This window comes from Crocodylus porosus, unplaced genomic scaffold (genome assembly GCF_001723895.1).
Source record: "Crocodylus porosus isolate Cpor-Errol unplaced genomic scaffold, CroPor_comp1, whole genome shotgun sequence".
NCBI lineage: Eukaryota > Metazoa > Chordata > Crocodylia > Crocodylidae > Crocodylus > Crocodylus porosus.
Window position 1 is genome coordinate 41,263,819 of NW_017728886.1, and position 22,116 is coordinate 41,285,934.

At 41.9% G+C, this 22,116-nt stretch overlaps 1 protein-coding gene across 9 annotated transcripts in view; it reads left to right on the forward strand.

Annotated features, from left to right (window-relative positions):
• The window catches only part of AKAP9 (A-kinase anchoring protein 9), a 216,142-nt gene that overhangs the window by 159,620 nt on the left and 34,406 nt on the right, over positions 1-22,116 (forward strand). For 8 of the 9 annotated variants that reach the window (XM_019533012.1, XM_019533055.1, XM_019533069.1 and 5 more), the window contains 8 exons: positions 3,274-3,486; positions 4,805-4,843; positions 6,082-6,314; positions 9,561-9,680; positions 19,132-19,308; positions 19,507-19,611; positions 20,933-21,085; positions 21,437-21,616. In XM_019533012.1, coding sequence (XP_019388557.1) covers positions 3,274-3,486; positions 4,805-4,843; positions 6,082-6,314; positions 9,561-9,680; positions 19,132-19,308; positions 19,507-19,611; positions 20,933-21,085; positions 21,437-21,616 — 1,220 coding nt within the window. The remainder of the gene's footprint in view (positions 1-3,273; positions 3,487-4,804; positions 4,844-6,081; positions 6,315-9,560; positions 9,681-19,131; positions 19,309-19,506; positions 19,612-20,932; positions 21,086-21,436; positions 21,617-22,116) is intronic. The other variant, XM_019533021.1, reaches the window with a different exon arrangement.

Consider the following 22,116-nt stretch of genomic DNA (forward strand, 5'->3'; position numbering starts at 1 on the left):
TTTCCTGCCAAGGCAGGGGGTCGGACTAGATGATCTACCTAGGTCCCTTCCGACTCTAGCTACTATGAAACTATGAAACTATCACCCTTAGAGTTATGTCTGCATGGCTCTGTAACGAATTCAGGGATCCAAGTTTTTTTGGGTTTTTTAAATGCAAATTGTCTGATTTTAAAATCCCCAAATCTGCAATTAAAATGAAGTGTGTGTGTGGCAGCTAGGCCCTGCTGGAGTGGGGGGCCTAGCTGCCAGGGCTACAGGGCTAGGGACCCGGGTCCTCAGCCCTCTACCCCCAGCAGCACCTGAACCCCAGCTGCTGCCCATGGGGGACAGAGCTACTGTGGCGGAGCGGAGCCTGGCTCCCCCTCCCCCGTGGGCAGCACAGCCAGAGCAGAGTACATGGGGGTGGAGGGCAGGACCTGGCATGGCAGAGCAGAGCAGGGCCATGCAGGGAAACTTGGTGCCACCTCTGGGAGCTCTGTACCACCATGCAATGTGCCTCCTGCCCACCCAGCAGTAACAAGGGGCACAGCTCCACACTGCCGCCCCTGCTGCTGGCAGATGGGCAGGGGGTGCTTTGCTGGGGTGACACAAGGCTTGCAGCGGCAAGGAACTTTCCTGCCGCGCTCTGCCCCTGCACCCTGGACTAGCTGCCCATGGCCCCATCCTACTCTGCCTGGGCCCTGCATCCATGCATTTCAGCCCTGGCCTCAAGCCCTGCCCAACTCCCTCCCTTTGGGGGCCTCAATCTCCCCTCTCCCCTGCCCAGACTTACGTGCGGGAGCTGCTCTCTGTGCTGCCTGGCTCCCATGTGCACATGATCTCCTCCTCTAGGGGCTTTTCCCCCCACCTCTTGCAGGAGGAAAAGGATAAACTATCTGAAAATGAAATACAGAATAAAGTACCTTCAAAATCCTCTTCAGAAAAGCTGAATTCCCAGTCCCATGCAGTCCTGTTACAGGTTCATCTGGAGCTTCTGAGGAGTTGAATATTGGTACTTTGCTGCCTAAGTCTAGAACCTTCCAACATGTTCTCACTATTGGATCTATGAGTGTGAGATCTTCCTTGGGATCAGGACAACTGATTAGGTGTTTTTGGTCCTGATAACATGGCCTGTGTGTTCCTTTATTGATACCAAGTAAAGATAGGGTTCTGACTTCTCTCTAAGTATTCATCTCTAATAATATCTACTATCTAGATTATTATTATTATTATTTCTCTGTATTTATGCATCCTCTTTTGGATTCTGAGATGTCATATTCTTCACCTGCATCATCAGTTAGTGGAAATATAGATATTCTCTGAAAATGCATTGTCTTTGGCTTAGGTCAAATAGAGATGGTCTAGGGTGTTACAAAATTCTAGACACAGGGGTTGCCAGCCCAGTATGCCCAGGGTACTCTTTCCCATAATAACCAGTGTACTGGGATCCCTGAGACCTGTACATTTGACACTGTCATTAAGTATATTACTCCAAGGAGAGTAGAAGGCATAACCCCATTTTATTCAAGAGGCAGCACATCCCTCAACCAAAGCCATCTGTGAATCTTAGAAGATAACAGGCCATGTTATGGCCTATTGTATAGACTTCTGCTTAAGCGGCTTCCCTTAAAATGCCCCCATCATTGATATAGGTAAGGCAGTGATAGAAAATTCCCTTCATGCCTTTTATAAAAGGTATTACATGCAAGTACAAGCATCTGCTTTGTTCACTTCTTTTGAAAGAGCAGCCCTTCAGTCATAAAATCATAAGAAATGAGTGTTGGAAGAGACCTCAAGAGGTCATCTTGTCCAACCTCCTGCTCAAAGCAGGACCATCTCCAATTAGACAATCCTAGCTAAGGCATTGTGTAGCTGGGTCTTTAAAACCTCCAAGGACGGAGATTCCTCAGCCTCTAGGTAGCCTGTTCCAGTGCTTTACTACCCTCCTAGTGAAAGAGTTTTTCCTAATACCCAACCTAAACTTCCCTTGCTGCAACTTAACACCAGTGCTCCCTGTTCTGTCATCTGCCACCACTGAGAACAGTGTGGCTCTAACCGCTTTGTAACTGCCCTTCAGGTAGTTGAAGGCTGTTATTAAACCCTGCCCATAGTTGATCTTTGCTCCAGATTAAATAAGCCAAGTTCTCTCAACTTCTCTTCAGAAGTCACGTTTTCCAGCCCTCCTCGTTGCCTTCTGCTGGACTCTCTAATTTATCCACATAATTTCTGTAGTGGAGTGCCCAAAACTGGACACAGTACTCCAGATATGACCTTATCAGTGCTGAAGAGACGGGAAGAATCATTTCCCTCAGTCTGCTGCAGCACTCTTACTAATGCAGCCTAGTATGCTGTTGGCCTTCTTGGCAGCAAGGGCACACTCTTGGCTTTTATTCAGTTTATTGTCCAGTGTAACCTCCATATCCGTTTCTGCAAAGCTGCTGCCCAGCCAGTCAGTCCCCAGTCAAGTAGGGACATATCCAGTGTGCCATCTTGGTTGATGCACTGAATGGGAATTGGCCATAATGAACTACACACATGGCAAGCCCTTGAAAAAAGGAAGAAAACTCTCTTTTGCAGTAAAATATGTGTGGTCCCCTTGTGTATTCCACCCTCTAGTCTCCATCCTTTGTACTTCAGATTCTGTTCTGGAAGACATATAGAGTAACACAATAGAGAAGGAACTGGAGGGGTGGTTGGTCCTGCACTTTGTACTGTCAGTACAATGCAGAAGGAGAAGGAGAGCATATGCACAAATCACATCATGGGTAACTGGTGCCACCTGACCGAGGGGGGGGTTCCCCCCCCACAACCAATCTCGCTGACTGGGAGTGGGAGGCTCCCAGAAGTGCCAGTGGCCCCCATTCCCTGGCCAGTGTTCACAGGGGAGGCACCGGAGCTGCCACCTGCCCCTACACCTAAGGGAGTGCACCAGCACACTTAGGGGGTGCACGTATACCCCCTATGCATCACCACTGGATCACATGGACACCGCACCGTACCTAGACTCTTGGCTACCCCAGGCAAACTTTTAGTATCGGGCCCCCCTTCACCAGAGAGAATTATGATGATCAAAAATTACCCCCCTTTCTGTCTGGGCCCTGGGCAGCCGCCTGGTTCACCCATGACTATGTCTGGCCCTGCATGGGCACAACTAGCAAAATTACTCTGGTCTCTGGGCATAGAGCACGTGAATCCAGAGTAGAGTGACATCACATCTGAAATAACTTGAGTAACTGTGGGAGTAAGTAACTATTCTTTGCTGTGCTAAATTCACTTAATGTTTCTGTTCCACAGGTCTTATTGATGGTTATGCAGACGAAAAAGCATTTCTGGAAAAACATATCCAGGAAAAAATAGATGTAATAGACCATCTTGAGCAAGAGCTCCTCTGTACAGGTAACAAATTGCAGGAACTAGAGGCTGAGCGACAGCAGATTCAGGAGGAAAAGGAGTTACTCTGCAGACAAAAGGATGCCATGAAAGCAGGTGCAGGATCTGCAGAACAGCGTACGTACTCATCAGAATCTTTCTGTGGGGTTCTCTCATATTTTATTATTGAACTTCTAATACATCTGCAGAAGCCTTATCTACCATGTTTCTTTTTTATATCCTTCATAGAAAAGCACAACATGGCCAACATTTCATACTTGAGCAACTGTTGGTGCCAAACCCTGTATTTAGCCATCTGAACAAAACTAGTTGATATTCAGATTTCAGCCCAGTCACAGCCGCTAGTAAAACCAGTAAACAGCTGTTGTTGCTCAGCAGTTTTGAAAAAGTGGTCACTTTCATTTACCTGCCCAAATTTAGCCTTAAGTGCTGACTCTAGAGAGATCCAATTATGGAAGTGATGGCCTATATATGCTCCTTCTAAGAATAGTTACAGAGATCTGCTATCATAGCTTCCTCAGGAAAACCTGTTCAGCTGTTCAGGTACACTGGATTGATATACATGCTCATTTAGGCATATGGTAAGGCACTGAGGAAGACTTCCTCACAGAATTCATTTCAGGGACTCAGTGGTAGGGTAGAATGCAAAAAAGATTGCATGAAAAGAAAAAGGCATTATCTCAACATAACCAATATTATTCACTCAACGCTCCCAAAAATAATTATGTACTCTGGAGAGAAAATATCTTTCAACCTTGAAGAGATACCTTCTATTGATTATCACAAGGAAGGAACACTCCCCAGTAGTTTACTCAACAAATGTTTACTTTTATAGAAGTAAATCCTCCTTCAACAAAAAAACTAAATATCTTTGATTTAGTATTTGTTAAGAGGGAAAAATTAGGGCAGTAATGTTTAAACAGTGCTGATCTCTTGGAAATTAGTGCTGGGAATGGAGTATCAAATGCTAACGTTTTATTTTGTGACCAAGAGTTTGTGAACATTGCAAATACTGAAGATCTTCAGAACATTTCTTGTGAACATGTATTCAAACTGTTGTTCAGTCATAAACTGTACCATCCATGATCTGTTTGCAATCTCAACCTTCTATATTTATGAAACAGATATTGTTAATAGCAATCTGTTAATTCCTATACTTCAGCAAAGCAATCCCAGTTTACAATTTTGGTTTTATATACCTTATAAAATGACTTGGAAATATAAAAATGTGTTTTATAATTATGGAGAAAAAGTACAGATATATCATTCATACCAGAATAACACAACACATTCCTTGAGTTATCACTACAACTTTGTCATTAAATGCCACATCTCTTTCAGCTTCATTTTCTCTTACATTATTGCACCATGATAAAACTGTAGCTGGCATGTGAATTACTTTGCTTCTCTCTCTTTTTTTTTTCTATTTTCCTAGGCCTAGTAGATGCTGCAGTCGATGCAGCTCCCCAAGCAGGTGTGTTTGTATATTGCATGGCCAATCTTTAATTGGGTGACAGACTTGCATACTGACATTTATTAATCAAGGACTTGGGCTTTCAGCTTATTGACCTTAATTCTTACTGGCCTGCAGCTTTGATATTATATTTTACACTCACATTTTTCCTTTTCAATAATGTAATCTCTTATTATTTCTAAGCACAATATATTAATATAGATTTAATAAGCACATCCATTCATAACCATCATCTTATTCACCTTTGAATTGCAAGAGTTCAGGTGGTTTTGGAAGTTCGTAATAGCCTTTTGATCACTATTAACTTGTAAATACAATTAAAATAATCAGGTCTTTACTAAATATTGTTTTATATTGATATGTACTACTTACCTAAAGCCACAAAATTTGGTTAAACATGATGTAAGATGATGGTGTCCAAAGGATATCTCTTGGGTAGCGAAAAAAATTGTACTTATGTGATGGCTTTCCTTTACTATATCCAGTATCAATAGTTTCTGAGAAATTTTTTCAAAATTAATTTCACTACTTAGTCTTGGGTCTTACCTCAAGGGATGCATAAGGTTTGGTGACATGGCCCTTGAAGTATAAACCTTAAGAATCTTGTTAGAATGTATTTGAGCTGTATCATATGTGCTTCCCAACCCTCTATGAGGAGAAAAAAAATCAAAACGGGGGATCTATAAAAACCACTGCTTTTTGAAAGCTCCAGTTACAGGTCAGTAATTTTCCTCTCTGTTTTGTAATCTGATTGAGTGATGCCTTTCAGTAATTCCCTTCAGATATAGCATATACATTTAATATACATATAACAATTGGGAGTGGATTAATCTTCTGGTAAAGGGGATGAGAAGATGGTTGGGTTTTCCATACCTTGTTATAAAGCTTTGGACCCTCTTCAGTTCTTCCAGGAACCTATATATTTTCCTACATTGTGCCAGTCAAACCTCTTTATATTAATATGAAACTTGGACAATAAAGTTACACAACTCTTCTCTAATAGCCTGGCAAAGAAAATAACATTCTAGTATTCTAGTAGTTTCTTTTTAGGATTTAGCATGGCTTTGGGGATATTGCAAGTATTTTTATGTGGAAAGTACTAGATTAAAAAAAAAATTGTAAAACCCAAGCCTATTCACATCCTTTATCTGGGTACAGCATGGGGACACAGCCTGAGATCTGGATTTGCTGTGATAACATGCAAATCTAAAAGCTATGTTTGGTGCCTTTATAACCAGAATTACTGGAGGAGACAGAAAAACTAATGAAGGAAAAAATAGAAGTACAGCGTCAAGCTGAAAAAGAATATGGTGACCTTCAGAAGCAAGTTAAGGCTTTGGAAACAGACTTGGAGGAACAAGTTAACCGTTTTATAGAGATAGAACAAGAAAAAAATGCAGAATTAATGGATCTAAGACAACAAAACCAGGCTTTGGAGAAGCAGCTTGAGAAAACAAGAAAATTTCTAGATGTAAGTACAATGAAAGAAAGAAAATATTTCATGTAGCAGGATGGTAACCTATTCTGCATTTTTTTGCAGCAGCAAGAAATTCTTTCTCTAAGGCTTTGAACAGAAAGTGGGGTGTGGAGTCTATTATTGGCTTTGTAACATGGTGTCACGTCAGGGGATCCACATAGCGCTGTGTTTTAAAAGCAATTTAAAAGCAATCTCAGTGCAATTTAATACGTCGGCTGGGAAACATATTTTTTTAATTATTGATAGTTTAAAAATTTTCTTGATTTAAAAAAAAAAAAAAACTCTAGAAATTTCTAAAATTAACCAGGGAAGTCAGTATTTCGCATTCTTTGTGGCAAGCTGTGTTGTGTTTTCCAGTGTATAGCAGGTTAAGTTGGGATTTTCAAAGTAGGCAAATAAGGTACCCAACTCCCATTGAACTTCAGTGGTAGTTGAACATCTGTCTCCATTAGACTGCTTTGAAAATTCCAACTGTGAGCCTTTCATTGGTGTGGGTACACGGAAATTTCCCTGGCAGCCTTTCCAAAGCTGCTTGCTTTATTCCTTTTCCATCTGCTTCACATGCATCTGAAATCATTCCATCTTCTAAGTTTCTCTTGCTACATACTTTGAGTAGCAGTCACAGCTATATTTCCTTCCATTCATCATACCTTCCTTTGCCCTGCCACCAAGTTGTCACTGCAGCATTCTTTCATTTTCTGACAAAGCTGGTTGTCATGTCTGTAAAAGTACATTTTATAGCCACTCAGAAATGGGGTTTGGGGCTTTCTGTTTAGACATACCTCTGCAGTTTGACCTAAGCCCCTTGAAAATGGCCAAGGCATTGGGAGCCTTGATGCAGCAGCTAAGTGCTCCACCCCTCTCCGTGTACTCCTTCAGGTCAGCTCTCAGGAGTGCAAGGATTGGAGCTATTGTCTTGTAGGTAAGAAATGGAAAGGTTCCCACCATGGAAGAATGTCCTCCTCCTGCCAATCAGCTCATTGGCTGGATGGTGAGGGAGGGACATTCTCCCAGGGCTGGAACCTTCCTGGGGCTGTCTGTGGTACCTGTTGCTTTTCAGCAGCTGTCAATTGCCGCTTTTCAGCAGCTGTCAATTGCCACTTGACAGCCTGCCCCCATCCGAAGCAGGAGGGGCTGGCTGTCAGTTAATGGACTTCCCTAAAGATGGTTATGGCCCAGGGAGCAGCCCTCTAGTGCCCTCTGGCTGGAAAGCTTGCCTGTGAAGATCTCCAGCCATGGGGCTGGAGAAAAATCTGTACAATCCAGCTCCTGGGGTATTTTTCTATCAGAAGAAATATCTTCTGGTAAAAATGAACATCTGCATGCAGCCAAAGTCTATGGCACTTAATCCACAATTGTACAGATTTAGATGCCGAAATCACTGCAGAGAGCGAGACACAGAATTACCAGTGTTTCTATGCTAACCCACAGACTGGGTAAAGCAGCACAGAAGACTTGCATAGAAGCTTTCCATCCTGCCTGGAAGTTTGGGACAGTGGGTTTTATGCCATTAGTTAGACCTTCACAACAACCAGTTACTGCAGCCATGTGTAGGGATGAGTGAAATTTATATTGGCTGGATTATGTTATCCAATTATATTGAGCATTTCATGATACTTCTTCAGAATAATTTATTATTAAGCAGTGTTAACTAAAGGACCTCTTCAGTCTCTTTTTATCACTTACTTGTACTTGACTTTATCATCATTTTGTATACTTCCGAAAGTGTTGTTCTACTAAAAATATATACAGGTTTCCCTCACTTTATGCTGTACATGTGCTCCTGGAAAAGGGCGCATAACTTGAATTCGTATAAAGGGAACCCACTTTACAATGTAACAAATAGGGATACATTCCAGGACCTTGACTGTACCCCAGACCCATTTCTATCACTTTTACAACACAATTTTGGTACTTACCAACAGCAGACAGTACACACAAGCACAGGGCACTATCATAATGGGGGTGGCAACTACAGAAACACATTGTAGACAACGAGCAAGGAGCACAGATCCACATAAGAGACTATATGTTGGTTTGTGTCACTCCCACAATAAACCACACAAAGCAACTAACTGGGCTTCCACCTCACCAATCACATAAGAGCGAATTTACCTCGCATATACTGAATTTTGTTATATAAAAAGCGTCATCGCGTAAGAGCGAATTTGCACATACAGAACCTGCATAAAGTGAAGGAAAACTGTACGTTCTTTTTATTTTCCAGAGCTTGGAATTAGCAGCTCATGTAAAACACATCACCATAACTTAATTACAATTTGGTTACCCTCAAATTGCAGTTTTCATATTGCTTGGTCAGAATGCAGATAAAGCCTATAACGATATTACATTTTCTGGTGGTACTTCGGTAGTAGGCTAGAAGTGAGTACTTTATATCAACAGTTAATGAAGATTGATGCTGTATCTCAGTGCATTTGACTTCTCTAAAATACTTTGTTTTTTGTGCTAATCTGGCATGAAAAATAGAAAAAAAATTCTGCTGCAGTGCATTAAAAATTTTACGAATGTCAGGTAGTGTGTCTTGAACAAGTTGAATTAATCAATGTGAAAGATAAATGAAAATTTGAGCTAATTTAGTTCTTTTAATCTGGCATTTGGAGTTGGTCCTGGGTTAATATTAGTTATGGTTATGGGCATATTCAGGGTTTAACTTCTACAGGTAAGTTTACATTAGTAAATACATTAAAAAGTAAAGTTAGGCCTCTTGTTGGCTCAGTAGAGCAGTGGTCTCCAAACTTTTTTGATTGCGCACCCCTATCAGTAAAAAATTTTTGAGCACACACCCCAAATATATGTATTTTTATATTTGCACACCCCTATCAGTAAAAAATTTTTGAGCATGCACCTCCAATATATGTATATTTATATAAATAAAAGTTCTAATATTTTCTTCCTGCACCTCAGTGGTTCATCTTGCGCACCCCACTTTGGAGACCACTGCAGTAGAGCAGTGTAAATAAAACAAAAGAACTAACTCTGATGTCAGTATCACACAATAGTATTGGACCTACTTGTTTTTTTCTGATTTTTCAAAAAGTAGCATCAAGTAAAGTGGGCTCCCAAAAGTGGAAAGATCAAAATAGAAAATGGGATCATCTCGCCTAAAATCCACTGATACAATTAAGACAATGACATTTACCCAAAATAAGATGGCATATGTATGATTTTGAATTTTTTAAAAACAACTGTCTAAGTAACATTATTACAACTAAATTTCAGGAGCAGGCAATTGATAGAGAACATGAGAGAGATGTGTTCCAACAAGAAATAGAGAAACTGGAGCAACAGCTTAAGATTCCACAAAGATTTCAGCCCATCAGTGAGCATCAAACCAGAGAGGTAAGATTTTTGAAGTATAATGCCCTTTTTGGATGTATATAACAAAATCAAATGACTAGGGGCACTAAAAAAATATTGAAATTATTTCATAATAATGAGAATCAGCCTGTTTTGCAAAGCAAGAAGGTAAATCTATAGATGAAGAATAAATGGGATTTTGTTTGGGGGGGTGTTTGTTTTTTGGGGGTGGGGTTTGAAACTGTAGAATCATACAGAGCATATCAACTTTGGTGTAGTAGGTTTATTTGGAAAAGGTAAATGAAAATTCCTAAGAACTCATAGAAAAGTTAGATCTATTTATCGATGTAATCAGGTTCTTAATATTGGTGCATGTCATCATTATAATTGCTTACATCATTACTGGGCCTAAGATTTGAAGCAGAGATGCATTGACATGTTTTTAACAGAAATTTCTGGTGCTCTTGTATTTCGCATGGGTCTAAAATGTTGTGGGTAGAATTTTAGAGTATTGAACTTATTATTTAAATTATTATTGACTTGAACAAAGCCAGAATTTCAGCCTCTTGAACAGATTCTCTTATGCTATTGGTAGAGTTAACCTTAAAAGAAAAAAGCAAAACTGGTATATGGTTACATTAGAAAGTATTTGCATCTAATGGTTGTTCTAGTGACACTGCAGGCAATTACAGTTTTTTATTTTAGTGGGGGGGATGGGTAGAGTTGGTATTTACTATTCAGTGAGCGCTTCTACACATTCATTAATGCGCTTTAGATAATATACATTAAATCTAGTACCTCCAGGGACCTATACACGAGCACTGAGGCTGCCCTGACGCTCTGGAATTCCTGTGCTTTGTAGCAGATTCAGTTAACTGAATCTGCTGGAGTGTGGCTGTTACTGCGCTCCAGCAGCCTCCTGTGCCATGTGCATCGACATATGCACTTAAAAATGGTGGTAGGGGTGCTTGAACTAAAGTTAGTCAAATGAGGTTTAATTCAAGTGCCCCTGCCGCTATTTTCAAGTGTGGGGACACTGATACAGGAGATGTGATGGTACTTTAATTTAGCACAGCTGTCAGAGCCGCTTTAATTAAAGCGCTGCCCCCCACCCCCAGAGCATGTGTAAAAATGCCTTCCATTGTGAGGTACTAGAAGAATGCACATTAGCTTATTTCAGTGCACATTAGCTAAAGAGCATGGATTTTTTTAATGCTTTAGTGCACATTAAAATAAGCTAATGCACATTAAAGCAAATGTTGTAGACACACCCAATGTGATAAATATTTTTGTTCCAGTTATTTTTCTAACTTAATGTAAATATTTCTGGTTTTGATTGTACCAAAACTAGCACACTAAGTAGCTTGGCAAAATAATTCAAGATATTTTTCTTAAATACTAATAATGTTTTATAGATTTTAGTAATTGTATAAAATCTGATGGTGGGATTCAATAATTAGGAAGAAATAAACAATATAGGATGCAGCTTTTCAAGATATTTGTTTACAAAGTGCTGATTAATCCTTCAGGAGGAATTTTTTAACATAAGATATATTTAGTAAAAGACATGTTAAATCTATATGTCTTTGGTGTTCTGTTCTTCCCCCTCTTTTTTTGCAATACATTAATAGATTAAGTGCTTGTGATTGGATACTTGTAATCACATAAAACAGGTTTGTTTTGTAACTTTATAGTTCAGGCTTGCATAGGTCCCGAAAGTTTGTGTTAATGTCTTCTACTTTGAACACCTGCTTAATTTTACCAGTATACATGGGGATTATCATTCATCAGTTAAAGGCCCAGTTGTTTTTTTTATAGATTACTATAAGTTCTAAGAATTCTGGTGAGATCCTTTCTCAATATTTGTATAATGATTTATTGCAAGAGGACTGCTGCAATGAATTGTTCTATAATTGCCGCTACTGCATAAAAAGCAAGAAATTCTGTATGTATCTATGTATAATCTGAGACATTACGGCATTTAATTGGTACCATGAATGTTAATTACATTCTAAGAAGGTACTGGTACAAGCAGTTACAGCACTGCAAGTAGCACTAGTACAAAAAGTAAGATTTATTTGATGCATAGAAGTAATCAAGCATTTGTCTTCACTCAAGCTTTGAAAAGCACAGATTGCATATAAAGAACTTTTAAGCAGTTATTAGTCTTGAACTTTACAGAACTTGTCACTGAACATGATTACAGACAGGTAGCATTTGCTCTTGCAAGTTGCATGTGCCATAAAGTTCTGTGATGTGACTGCCATCAATATAGATAAATGAATAAATCTTTATCCATTGAATAGGCAAGGACATGGGGAAACCAATCTAGAGGCAGGAGTGCTGTATCCATTTTCTAGTTTTCCTGCAGTACAGGTGGTCTTTTCAAGCTGCCATTATAAAATTGCATAAAAATAGGAACCTCTACTAGGATATTCTGAGTGGGTGACAGTAGTACTGCTACAGTATAAAAATGGTTGGCAGAATGCAGGGTAGACATGCGTCTTATAGATTAAATGAATCTTAGATGGCATGAGCTTTCATGAGCAAGAGTTTCCTTCATCAGAGGTTTTGAAAGGACATGCAGAGAACAAACTATCAAACAGAGAGAGTGATTCGAATATAAATGACAAGAAAAGGAGGGAGGGAGGGAATTGGTGGAGGGTGACAATTCTGAGAGAGTAATAAACCCAAAGGGACATGGGGGTCAAAAATGCTAATCCAGGTAATGGGATAAGAATCTGTAGTCCCTGTTTTTACTTAACACAATCCAGTCTCTGGATGATTTCTTTTTCCTCCGTTTTGCATTCAAGTCAGCTTTCAAGTTCTGTTGTTTAAGAATGAGGTCAGTAATGGAGTGTCTGGGAAGGTTGAAGTGTTCCACCACAGGGTTTGTTGTGTTTCTTGATGTGATGTCGGTTCGGTGTTTCCTCGGTTTTTTTGTGTAGGGATTGCCCCATCTGGCCAGTATAAACAGCAGAGGGCACTGTAACCAGGTGATGGGATGATGTTAGCAGAGGAGCAGGTGAATGAACTTTGGATGTTATAAGCCGTGTTATTTGGTCCATTCATGATGTGGTCTTTGAGGGGCACAGCTTGTATCTAGATCTGTTGCAAGGCCTGTTGCCATGGGGAGAATAAGAGTCTGGTAGCCTTTTGCTAGAGACACTGAGGTTGGGGGAAAATCTGTAAGTCAGAACAAGTGTGTTCCCCATTGCTACCTTGAGATGGTGGTCATATTAAAGGAGGGATTGGAGGTCGTTAATAATGGCTGTTTTTGCAGACATGAAAAACAAACAAACAATGCTTTACTTTCAACTCCCATGCTGAGCACAGCACATGCCCAGAAGAGGCATTGTGTGTGTTTGACCCAGCTCCAACATCTGTATAGATCAGGCTTTTTGGAACTCTTATCTAATAGCCAGAGATCTCTGGAATTTGCTCCAGAAGTGTGCAACTCAGCCACTTCTTTGATCTTAGAGTTTCCCCTGTGTTCCCCCTGCCTCATCACTGATTGGTGAAGGAGCCCCGCTTTCTGCACCTGAAGGCCAGGGGGCACAAATTGTGGCATAGTTAAAACCATGGTTTTAACCATGATTGGCAAAGGGGCCCCAACTACCAGGCACAGGCAGCAAGAGTTGGGGCCCCTCTGCCAATCAGTAGCGGGGAGGGACGTGGGAGGGAAATTCCAAGATTAAAGAAGCTGCCATTCACGCACTTCCAATGTAAAGTCCAGGGATCCTTACTAATAGCTGACTGAATCAGCTTTAGATAAAAGCACCAAAAAGCTCCACTGAATCTATACAGATGCTCGGAAGCTGGGTCAAACTAACATGCTTCCTCTTCCAATAAAGCACTGTTTTTAGTTAATTGGGTTTTTTTCACTGTCAGTGGCCAGTGTGTCCCACAATGTTTAAGTTGGGGACTGTAGGTGACCACCAGAGGGATTCTGTTGGCCTTGTCTTGTGGTTGGTATTATAGCAAGTTGGACTGGGATCTGAGTCTGATTTGAGTGGCTATGGTTTTGGTATTGTAAATGTAGGGGAATCCTTGCTCCAGATACTAAATAGGGATGTGCAAAGTGGGCCCTATTTGATTCGGATTTGGCCCAAATCAAGGACAGTGATTCGATTTAATTGCTTTGGATCAGTATCCCTGATTCAATTTGGCCAAATCAAAATCTGAAGATTTAAATTTTTTTTCTTCATACCTTGAGGTACCAGCACAGCTTGTAAACACTGTGATGCTGGGGTGAATGAAGCACATCCCAAAGGAGTGCGGAGGGGCCCTACACATGCTCAGCAGCAAACTCAGAAGTGGACCGGAAGTACTTCTGATCCACTTCTAGGTTCGCCAGGAGCGCACGGGGGCAAGGGGGCCCTGAACACCCCTAGCTCAGCGATCAGCCATGGGGGGACCCCAGGTGTCCTCCCCACCTACCCTCCCCGCCAGACCCAGGAGGCACCAAGCCGGGGGGGAGGGGGCGCACTTCTGTGAGACACTCCATGTGCCCCAGCATCGCAGCATTCATGAGCTGCCTGCTACCTAGAGGTACGCAGAAAAAACATTTAAAGCTGTGTCTATGTACAAATCACTGAATCTTTCCAAATCTCTCAGAATCAATTCAGAGGGTTCCAATTCAATTCAGGGAAATTAAAGGGTCTCCTGATTCAGTTCAGCTGCCGAATCAGGCACAATCTCTGCCAAATCGAATTGGGGACTGAAGCTTTGCACAGCCCTAATAATTAAGGTGTGCATCCTGGTTGGTGGGATCAGAGTATGTACAGTTGTAGTGTAGAGTTTGGCTGTAAACAGTAAGCCTGGTGGTATGCTTAGGGCAAAAGCTAGTGGTATGGGTTGTTCAGTGAACTGAGTGGTGGGAATTGGAGCTGTAGTAATTAGGGCTGTGCATAGCTTTGGGTGCTGATTCAATTTGGAGGAGATTCAGCCCAATTTGGTGACCAATCTCTGAATCCAAATCGAATCGGGACCAATTGCAAAAGGTCTGAATTGATTTGAAGCTCTCCAAATCAATTCAGAAAAGATTCGGAGAGCTTTGTTGATATGGGCAGTCCCTGCCCGCTACAGCAGGGAGCTAGACCGAGACTCCAAGCTGGTAAGTAGGGGGTGAGGGAGGAGAGGCTGGAGTAGGGGGGAGGGGACCTTGGGGGAACTCCTGCTAGGTGCCAGCCCCCCCCCCATGGCTGCCCTGCCCAACCCCAGCTCTTGGCCCTTTAAAAAAAAAAAGCCCACACTCACCAGGTGCTGCTGAGCATGGAGGTGATTCCTGCTGCCCCCCACTGCCTCACATTGCATGGGGGGCTCTGCCATGAGCCCCTTGACCCCCCCCCCCGTGGCTGCCCTGCCCACCCCAGCTCCGTCCCTTTATGGAAAAAAAAACCAACCCCCCCCGACTCACCAGCTTTTGCAGTGGCCTTGGGGCTTCTGGGGACTAGTGCAGAGCCCCCCCTGCAGCGTAGGACGGTGGGGGGCAGCAGAGATCATCCCCTGCCAGGCAGAAGCCAGTGAGTCGGGGCTTTTTTTTCTTTTTTCTTTTAAAGGGTTGGAGCTGGGGTGGGCAGGGCAGCCATGGGGGGCTGGGACAGTGTGGGGCAGGATCTGGTGGGTAGGGGCTTTTTTTTCTTCAAAGTGCCAGGAGCTGGGGCAGGCGAGATGGCCATTGCTAGGGGTAGGGGATGGGGCCTGTGTGATTCAGAGATCCGGCTGATTCAGCAGCAGCCAAATCTCCAAATCAGATTTGGCTGAATCGATTAGGGTCAGTGATTTGAATCACTGTATCAAATCACTGTCTCTCAGATTGGCCGAATCTGAAGTGAATGCTTCTTCACACAAGCTTAGTAGTAACCTGTAACTTAATGGTAAAAATTCAGAAGCAGGCTGCTAGCAGTCATATTTCTAGTTTGCTGGTGAAAAAAATGCCCCTTTTAAAAATATTATGCAGTAGAACCTGGATATTTTGCACTGCGGGGGCTTGCAACCCATTTTATTTACAACAGATTACTGAATTAATGATAAGGCAATCAACTGATTGAAGTAAAAACTGCAGCAAAGGATTCAGCTTCTCCACTCAGCTGGAGCACCAGAGTAGTCCCACACAGATGACTGGAAAAACTGCATCCTTTGAAATAAGTTTCAGCAAAAGCAGTCTCACCTAACATTGCTGTGGTCCTGTGTATCCTGACAAGTACACAAACCCTCATCTTCACAGGGAGCTGAGGAATCTAGGTTTTACTGTAGTACATGCATGGATATATCACAATATGTAGCTGGAAAAGATGCTGGAGTTCAGGTAAAAATTAAGGAAGTCAAAAAAAAGACCCAAGATGTAGGCACTTTTAATCAGAAAAGTGTCTTATATGATTTTTAAATGCTGTAGTTAGAAGTACAAATCATTTGTGTCCATTGGAAATTGTAATGGAAAACTTTTTGGTAATATTACAAGTAAGAAGAATAGAGCTGTCTGTGTTGTAGATGAGTTTAAAATAAAGAAATGTCCCAGTGTTATTAAAAACAGTGGCTGTGAAGAAATCACTGAAAGAACACATGCATTCATACAAAAAAACATTCAATAGGTAATGGGACCCCAAGCCACAGAGACTAACAGAATGATTGTTATGACAGAATCAAAGGACAAATAATCTTATATACTACTATCTAAACATATCATAGAGCAGGGGTGTCCCACATTTTTGAATGTGGGGCCGGATCATGAACTTTTTATCACCCAGTGGGCCGCGAGCCATATTCAAACACCCTCTGTTCTGGGTCAGAGACACCCTGCTTGTGTGGCCCTTCTGCACGTGTCTGTTACTGCAAGGTTCATGGTAGCTGCTGGTGGGCAGGGGCAGGAACAACCCATTCTGCATCCAGCCAGCTACTGCCCCAGAGACCGAAAAGGAGAAATAAATAGCTCCACATCCCCATTCCCCAAGCAGCGCAGCCCCACGAGCTGGTGCTGCCTGAGGGAGCTGAAGCAAGATGGCTGCTGCACTGCAGCCCCTCGTCTGCCCGCCCGCCCACATGGCCCTGCTCACCATGGTGCCCAGCCGCCTGTGCACACAGCCCCGGTGGCCTCAGCACCGTGAGCCCGGAGTACGGGGTCCAGCAGACATCAGCTCCTGCCGCCTCACCCCACAGAGGTCATGCCAGAACCCCGCCTGCTGAGGCGCCCCCGTGCTGGCTTCCCACGTGCTGCTGAGCCCCTGCCGCTCTGGACGAGCTCGTCCCATCCTGAGCAGCACGCGGCTCCACCACTGTTTCTGCTGGCCGGTGCAGACGTGGCCAGGCTCATCCTGTCCTCAGCAGCACGTGGGAAGCCAACTTCAGCTGCATGACGCTTTTCCTGGCCACTGCTGACCCGGCAGGGTCCATCCCATCCGGAGCAGCATGCGCCTAAAGTTGGCTTCCCACAAGTTGCTGGGGACGGGAGGAGCCCGGCCAGGTCTGCACCAGCCAGCAGAAGTGGTGGCGGAGCCGTGTGCTGCTCAGAATGGGAAGAGCCCGTCCAGAGCGGCAGGGGCTCAGCTGCATTTTCCCCTTACCTGCACCGGTCAGTCTCGAGCTGCACATGGCTCCGCTGCTGCTTCTGCTGGCTGGTGCCAACCTGGCCGGGCTCCTCCTGTCCCCAGCAGCACGTGGGAATCCAACTTCAGCCCCATGCTGCTCTGGATGGGACAGACCCGCCCGGGTCAGCACTGGCCAGGAAAAGCATCATGCGGCTGAAGTTGGCTTCCCACGTGCTGCTGAGGACAGGATGAGCCTGGCCACATCTGCACCGGCCAGCAGAAACGGTGGTGGAGCCGCGTGCTGCTCAGGACGGGACGAGCCCGTCCAGAGCGGCAGGGGCTCAGCAGCACTTGGGATGCCAGCACGAGGGCGCCTCAGCAGGTGGGGTTCTGGCATGACCTCTGCAGGGCGAGGCGGCAGGAGCCGATGTCTGCTGGACCCCATATTCTGGGCTCGCGGTGCTGAGTCCACCGGGGCTGTGTGCACGGGCGGCCAGGCACCATGGTGAGCAGGGCCATGTGGGCGGGCGAGGGGTGGGAACGAAAGTAAACAGTGTTTACTTTCGTTTCCTGTCACAGCACCTCAAGCCTCAGAAAATGACTTGGTGGGCCACATGCAGGCCCCACGGGCCATATGTTGGACAAGCCTGTGATGTTTTGTAAATTTTCAAATAAGTACATTGTATATTAAAGAAAAGTGCTACTGTTACATCATCTTGTCAGCTCTTGGTGAAAAAGAGGCTTTTTCTGCTCTTGTTATAACTGAGATACTGCATGATACTAGTCAGTTTGTGAAACATTGTTCTACTCTCCATGGCTGCCTTTTATATTATTAACTTCTATCTTTTTCTGTCATCCTGTTGTTTCTACAAGAATGGAATATTTAAAATACTCTCCTAGATTCACTTCTCTTTTCTCTGTATCTGTTCCCTCTGGGATGTCCAACTTTTGGCCTCTGATTTTAACAGATGAGATCTAGTTCTGCAGTTCTCTAAACTCTGGTCTATTATCCCTCTATTTCCTATTTTTCAAATTGTTTTAACACTATAAGCTACCCCATAACTTCTGCTAAATACTGAAAAGTAAATGTTTCATTTGTCTGTCCCATGTCTCTTACTATTACACTGTGTTTAACTTTGTGCTCAGTTATCCTGATGATGTTATCCTACATCTCTTTTATCTCACAAATTTCATCTCACAAAGGTAGTGAGAATTGGGCCTAGACCATTCCTGATGAAATTCCTTACTCATCTTATTTCCTTCCCATCTTGACAACTGTTCTTGAGCCTAAATGTCTGAAATGAAGGAGATTACAAATACTTTTCTATCTTCAGCTCTTACTTAAAAACCCACGCAGGGAAGTTTTATATCTGTATAACTTGAATGTAAAAGTAGTAAAGTTACACACATAAGCTGGGATGTTTTTAAAGTATGGAAATGCATGGTTGAATTTACCCAGACAACTTTACCACAGCATCATGGCAACACCCACATCTCATCTTTTATTTTTGCCAACTATATTTGGTTCAAGGATTCTTGCCATATATACTTTCTTAGAGCTGAAAGTATACCAGAGCTGTAGGTATTGAACTTGTTCTTCAAAGTTGAGATACCTCTTCTTTGGATGTTGTAAAGATGCCTCCCACTGTTGGGCTACATAGAACATCAAGTTATCATGCCATCATGTCTTTAACTGACTAAGAAGTCTGAGACTCTTCCAAAGGACAGGTAAGTTTTAGAGTTTAGCAGATTGGACTGCACAGGACACAATTCATCAGTAACTTTGTATTTATTGGATATGGAGTTACAGGACTCTTTAATCCTGTGTTCTTTTTCATCCAGAAGATGAAGATTTATAAACAAAAGAGGGATTATTTTCCCCATCAAACATCTATGTTGTTTAGTAATGCTAAAAACCCATTCCAGTATGATATAGTACATTCACCTTATTACTGTATTATCTCCAGGTTGAACAGTTAACAAACCATCTAAAAGAAAAGACAGACAAATGTAGTGAACTTTTACTCTCTAAGGAGCAACTTCAGAGAGATGTACAAGAACGGAATGAAGAAATTGAGAAACTTGAATGCAGAATAAGAGAACTGGAACAAGCCTTAATTATCAGTGCAGACAAACTGCAAAAGGTATTTTTTTTTTTTTTTGTAAAAATGCCTTATTTCTTTTTCTATTTCATTTATCTAAGAACAAAGGTAATGTTTGTTCAATTTGTAATAAATAAAAAAAGACAAAGTAGCTAATAGTATATTATATGATATCTAATAAAAGGTATCACATCTACCCAAAGAACCTTGCCTACCTAACAGTATAATGCTTATTTAAAGGTTGAGGAAAGGAAGCAGTTTGGAGCTGCCAAAGTAAAAGGAGAATTGCCCCTTGAAGTACAGTTGCAGGCTGAACAAGAAGCTGTTGACAGAAAGGAAAAAGAGGTATGTTTGCTTTTAACTTTAAGTTATCAGTGATTTTTCTTTTAAGGCCAGCTCAATGAAGTCATCTCCTGTAAGCTGAGCAGATGCAAGCATATACACTTGTGAAGAGAATGCTAAGTCCCTGACTCACATTACAATTATTGTGCAATTAACTAGTTAAATGCACAATAAATTTTGACATGCTACACATGCAAAGTAATTATTGCAAAATAAGAGTGGCCATCAGCCCAGAAAATGGCCAACTAGGCACAAATGTTACTTGAAAAATGTAGAACATTTTTGTCATTGGTTTCTTTCAAGCTTTAATGTGAACATGTGACATGTCACTACATAGTGATAGTATTCAGCCAAGTCTTCCAGCATCTGAGGGTGCTAGACTACTCCCTCACAATTGCTCTCGTGCTCTTGCTCTTCCACCCCCCTCCTCCTGCCCTTTCTGCAAGAGATGTTTCTGATTCCTGGTGAACTTGGCTGCCTCAGGTACCTGGGCAGGAGATCTTATGATTCATGTCCCCACCTCCCTTTCTCCAACCAATGTTCAAAGCTGCTCCTTTAAGGAGTCCTTAGCATCTCTTCCCTGAGAGAAGCAATTTGCTAATTGACACTCAAGGCAACATGCTTTACTTGCATACAATAGTACTCTAGGAGAAGGAGAGGGAATTGGTTTGGAAAGCTGCTGGGAAAAGATGGGGAGAGAGGGAAAGCACAAACACATAAGCATCTTGTAAGATATTTTGGAATAATTTGAGCCCCTTTTCTCCCTTCTCTCCATTTCTCTACCCCCTTCCTACAGGTCTCCCCTGTTCTGTACTAGGGCTAAGGGAACAGCTCCTTCATCCAGAGAGAGCTCAGAACTCACTTCTCATTAACAGCATGTTAGCTGCTCATTAGAATGTTGAATGGGGGGAAAAGCTTCCTTGGATTTAAGTATATGTGATTATTTTATGGTAAGCAGAATGGATTTAGGGAAGTCCTAAAAAGAAGAATGAGTGAATGTTGTCCACAGTCTGATGCCTAAAATCCTCTTTTCTTTATTAAAAAAAAGAAGAAAGGGAGAATCAAATAGTATTTCAATGGAGCTTATAGAAGTATTTATCCTGAATAGAAGAATATTGGGCCATAGACTCATAACACTGATATTGTAGTCAGTAGAGTTACTTCAGATGGAGTAAATGGAATCTGAATTTATCTTATCTAGTCTAACAGGGATACAGTCAGATGAGGTAGGTGTAACAATGCATGGAGCTCTATAAAATGTGGCCCCTCATTACTTTTGCTTATGATCATTTCAACTTTTGCTTCACTTACTTTGGATGTATAGATCACAAACCTTGAAGAACAACTGGAACAGTTTCGAGAGGAATTAGAAAACAAAAATGAAGAAGTTCAGCAGTTGCACATGCAATTAGAAATCCAGAGAAAGGAATCCACTACACTGTTGCAAGAACTTGAGCAAGAGAATAAATTATTTAAGGTAATTATCAAGGTAATGGAAGGAGACTTCACAAGATAGGAGAAGATGGAAGGTTGTAGTTAAAGCAGTTATAGGCCCTTGAGGCTTGTGAGAGAGAGCGAGAATTATCAAGCAAGTCTATCATTTCATACCCACTCACCCTCAGTGAATTCTCCTGCAAAACCAAGATCCAAAACTTAATGTCTCAAGTGTTTTTCCAATCAACTTACAAATTATTAAAATTTTCATATAGCTATTCTTTATTTTGCGTAATCTTTATTTTTCAACTCTTATTTAAATAATCAATTAATTGAATATTCTGGAAAAGATTCATACATTATACCACATCTATGCTTTGACTTTTTTTGGTAGGATGAAATGGAAAGATTGGGACTAGCTATCCAGAAATCTGAAAATACATCCATTAAAGATCATCATCTAGGTGCTGGGAAACTTGTTCAATTTGTGCAGGAAAAGGAGCAGAAAATAGATCATCTTAATGAACACATTTCAGAGCTACAAGAACAACTTGAAAACACAACAGATAACAAAGTACGGTCTTTGGAAATCTTTTGCAGTCTTAGTTTGTTTCTAGCTGTTACAGAAAAGCAATTTGATGAAGGCATTTATAGATACCTTGTATAAAATTGGGAGTGTTCCAATGCAAAACTGCTGAAAACAGCTCTTTAAATACTGCATTTCTCTCTCTAAATACTGTTTAACTCCTGATCCTCCAGATGCCTGTTAGTGTTTATCAGGATGTGGGCACCTGAGCTGTATCTGTGTGCTAATTAAATTCATTTTTCTATTATGGGCAATGAAATATAATGAAAGACATAATATCATATAATGAAAGATGTACACTAGGTTGACTTTTGGTGCCACCTTCTGGATAAAATTAATCATCAGAGTTCACTCTTTTAAAACTCTTGAAGCTGTGAACTGAGGAGATGTATATACATTCTTGTCAGTCACTAAACCCCACCCTCTCCAACATATCCTGGATATACAAGCAAGAAACTTGAAGCAATATATTAAAAAAAAGAAGATGG